We start from the raw sequence: 3,026 nt of genomic DNA on the forward strand, positions 1-3,026 counted from the left end.
TGCCTGGAGACAAAAGAATACAGAAAGGGTAGGAAACACAATAACCCAAAACCAGACCAGGTGCTGGAGGGGGAACTTATTTTACAACCTTAGAATATACTTGTTGGTTGGACAAAATCAGTGGAATACAAAACTACAACTAATTTATAAACCTTTACCTCTACAAATAATGGCCCCTTTTATCTCTTAAAATTCTTCTGGGGGTTCTGCCCTACGCCCCCCAGTGTCAGTACCTTACAGATCTCCTTGAGGACTGAAAAGCTCCACTGCAAAAGACAGGCATTCTGTGAGTTTCAAGTTTTCTCACATTAACATGTGAGAAACATGTGAGGCTTATGTTTAATTCCCAGACTGACTTTTCAAAGTAGGTATTTTTATTTTTTTTTAATAGCTGAGGAAACTGGGTTTTGGCAGATTAATGGACTCACCTAAAACCGTAAACAGTTTGTATTTTAACAGTGATCTGTCTGATTTAAAACCCAATCTCATTTTACTATGGTGGCTTTTTACCAGTGCTGTACACTTCAATTGCCTGGGGCAGTGGGGGGGGGGGGGGCACCTTTTAAAAATGAAACTTTTAAAAATTAAATTTCAAAGAAATACCTATGTACAATTAAGAAAAAGCAAAATACTACTGTTGGACTGATAGTGAAAGACAGCAATCCTCCTTTTTTCTATCCACTCTTTGACTTTTTTCTCTAGAGACAATACATTTTACGATTATAGTTTTTTTTTTTTTTCTGAAAAATGTGTTTATACTTTATTGACTTCTCTGTATTAGATCTTGAGGGAGTCTTTCCCATTACACACACCTGTGTCCTCTCCAATCCCCCCAATATCACACAATCATTTCTTGTTGTATTGGTATTCAGTGTTTACATAATTATGACTTCGTATGAATTGTATTATTCACAACTGAAGGATGCAATGCAATTCTCGAAAAACTTTTGAATGTTCCTGTTTCATAATAAGATTTATTTTCTAAACTTTTAAGGAATCTGCAGACCACCAATTCATCCTCAGACTCTGAAAAAAAAAAAAAACAACACAAAAACAAAAAACCTCTTTTTATATTCAAACACACCCGGTACTCTCAGTTTTTCTTTTTGAGACATTCCACCGAGCTTTTTTTTTTATCTTTAGACATTTCTCACTGAATTCATGCCGTTCTCCCTTACTCTCCTCCCTCTTTAATACGGTTACATCGCTACCTTAGCAACTTTACGGCATACCGCTTCTACCGTTTGCTCTTTAAATAATAAAACGCCCTTTCCCCCATTGACGACTGTGTCTCTCACCACCACCACCATTCCCTCCCGCTTCAACATCCCTGCTTCCCAACTGTCCTTTTCCACCATCAATGCTGGTAACATCTGCGTTCTCACAACGACTAAGAATTATCTCAAAAGATGAAAACCACCAACAGCATTTACATCAGGACGATCGTTTTCACGTTATTCACGAAGCAGCCCCGCTTGGCGCTGGGCCTGGATTTCCCTCTGGCTGGCTCCAAGGGCTCCAACCACTCGCTACTCACAGGGGCACCGAGTCCACTTTCTTCCTTTTTTTTTTGTTTAATTTTTATTTATTTATGATAGTCACAGAGAGAGAGAGAGAGGCAGAGACACAGGCAGAGGGAGAAGCAGGCTCCATGCACCGGGAGCCCGACGTGGGATTCGATCCCGGGTCTCCAGGATCGCGCCCTGGGCCAAAGGCAGGCGCCAAACCGCTGCGCCACCCAGGGATGCCCCGAGTCCACTCTCTTACACTCCAAACCCCTGTTCAGAATCCAGCAGCATTTTACGTTGTTTGGCATTAGAAGGATGCTTTTCCCTGTACAGTTATGTGGTTTTTGTTTTTTTGTTTTTCCCACTGAAAATTTGATTGTCCCGGTTTTCTCTTGCTGGACTGAGGAAACATTTTTGCCTTCCACGTGTATCTTTAAGACCTTCAGCTTCTTATTGATTCAAGGTCCTGCTTACAATCCAATCCAATCCAATCTTCCCGAAATTTACGTTTTCCTATTTTAATTCGGACCGTGTGAGCTTGCTGTACACAAACATTTATTTTCCTGAAAACTTTTCCGTGGCCTTCCTCTTTCCTAACGCGTCACGGTCGTTCTGTTTTTGCTTGAAGGCCGCAAGGCTTCTTAAATGAGCGAAAGTGCTTCGCGGTCCCCCGAAAACCGACCACGGCCCCCCGCCAGCCGCTCCCCGCCTTCCGCCGCCGGCCCGCAGCTCCGCGAGGACCGAGAGCGCAGCCGCAGAGAGCGCTCACGCCCTCTCGCGAGATTCCAGAGCTCGCGCTCGCCGCGCCGCTCCGCCGCCGGGGCTCCCGGGAGGCGGCCATGTTCTGGCCGGGGCGCCGGCCTCCTAAGCGCGGCGCTAAATGTGTACCTGCAAGCGGATGTTGAGGATCACCGAGCCCGCGACGTAGAAGTACGGGAAGTTCATGCGCAGCTGCCAGGCTAGCTCGAAGAAGGCGAGCAAGGTGCGGGAGAGTCCTTTGCAGAAGACTCCGTAGGAGCTGGGGACCCCGGCCGTGCTGCAGGCTTTGAGGGCCAAGGAAGACGGAGCCGCCGCGGTGGCCATGGGCCCGGGTCCCCGCGCCCCCAGCGCTTAGAGCCGAGGGTCAGCACAGGCCTCGCGGACCCGACCGAGGGTGCGGACGGCGAGGGGCAGGTCGGCGGTGGCTACGCAGCCGCCAGCTCCTACCGGCGCCTCCCGCTGGCTGGTTCCCTCCCCGCGGCGCTCCGGCCCCGGCCGCCGCCGGCGCCCCGCCCCTTCCTGTCGGCTGCCCTGGTTAGCGCTTAGAGCCCGACAGGTGGTAGGGGCGGAAGGGGCCGTTTGGTATACACCCTACACTTGGTCTTATCAATAGGGTCAGCCAGACTGATATTATTTTCACTCAAAAATGAAGAAAGGAAACTTAGTTAAAAAAAAAAATGTCATGGTTTGTAGAGAACGCAGTTTGTAAGCGTCGAACTCTAGACTGAAGCTCAGGTTTGTCTGCTATGTGACCTGGGG

General features: G+C 48.1%; 1 protein-coding gene across 1 annotated transcript; it reads right to left on the minus strand.

Annotated features, from left to right (window-relative positions):
* Nucleotides 1-954: 954 nt before the first annotated feature.
* SMIM10L1 (small integral membrane protein 10 like 1) lies at nucleotides 955-2,750 on the minus strand. Its single transcript, XM_025995217.2, has one exon. The coding sequence runs from the start codon at nucleotides 2,589-2,591 to the stop codon at nucleotides 2,385-2,387; it is 207 nt and encodes a 68-aa protein (XP_025851002.1). The 5' UTR covers nucleotides 2,592-2,750; the 3' UTR covers nucleotides 955-2,384.
* Nucleotides 2,751-3,026: the final 276 nt, after the last annotated feature.

Source organism: Vulpes vulpes, chromosome 8 (genome assembly GCF_048418805.1).
Source record: "Vulpes vulpes isolate BD-2025 chromosome 8, VulVul3, whole genome shotgun sequence".
Taxonomy (NCBI): Eukaryota; Metazoa; Chordata; class Mammalia; order Carnivora; family Canidae; genus Vulpes; species Vulpes vulpes.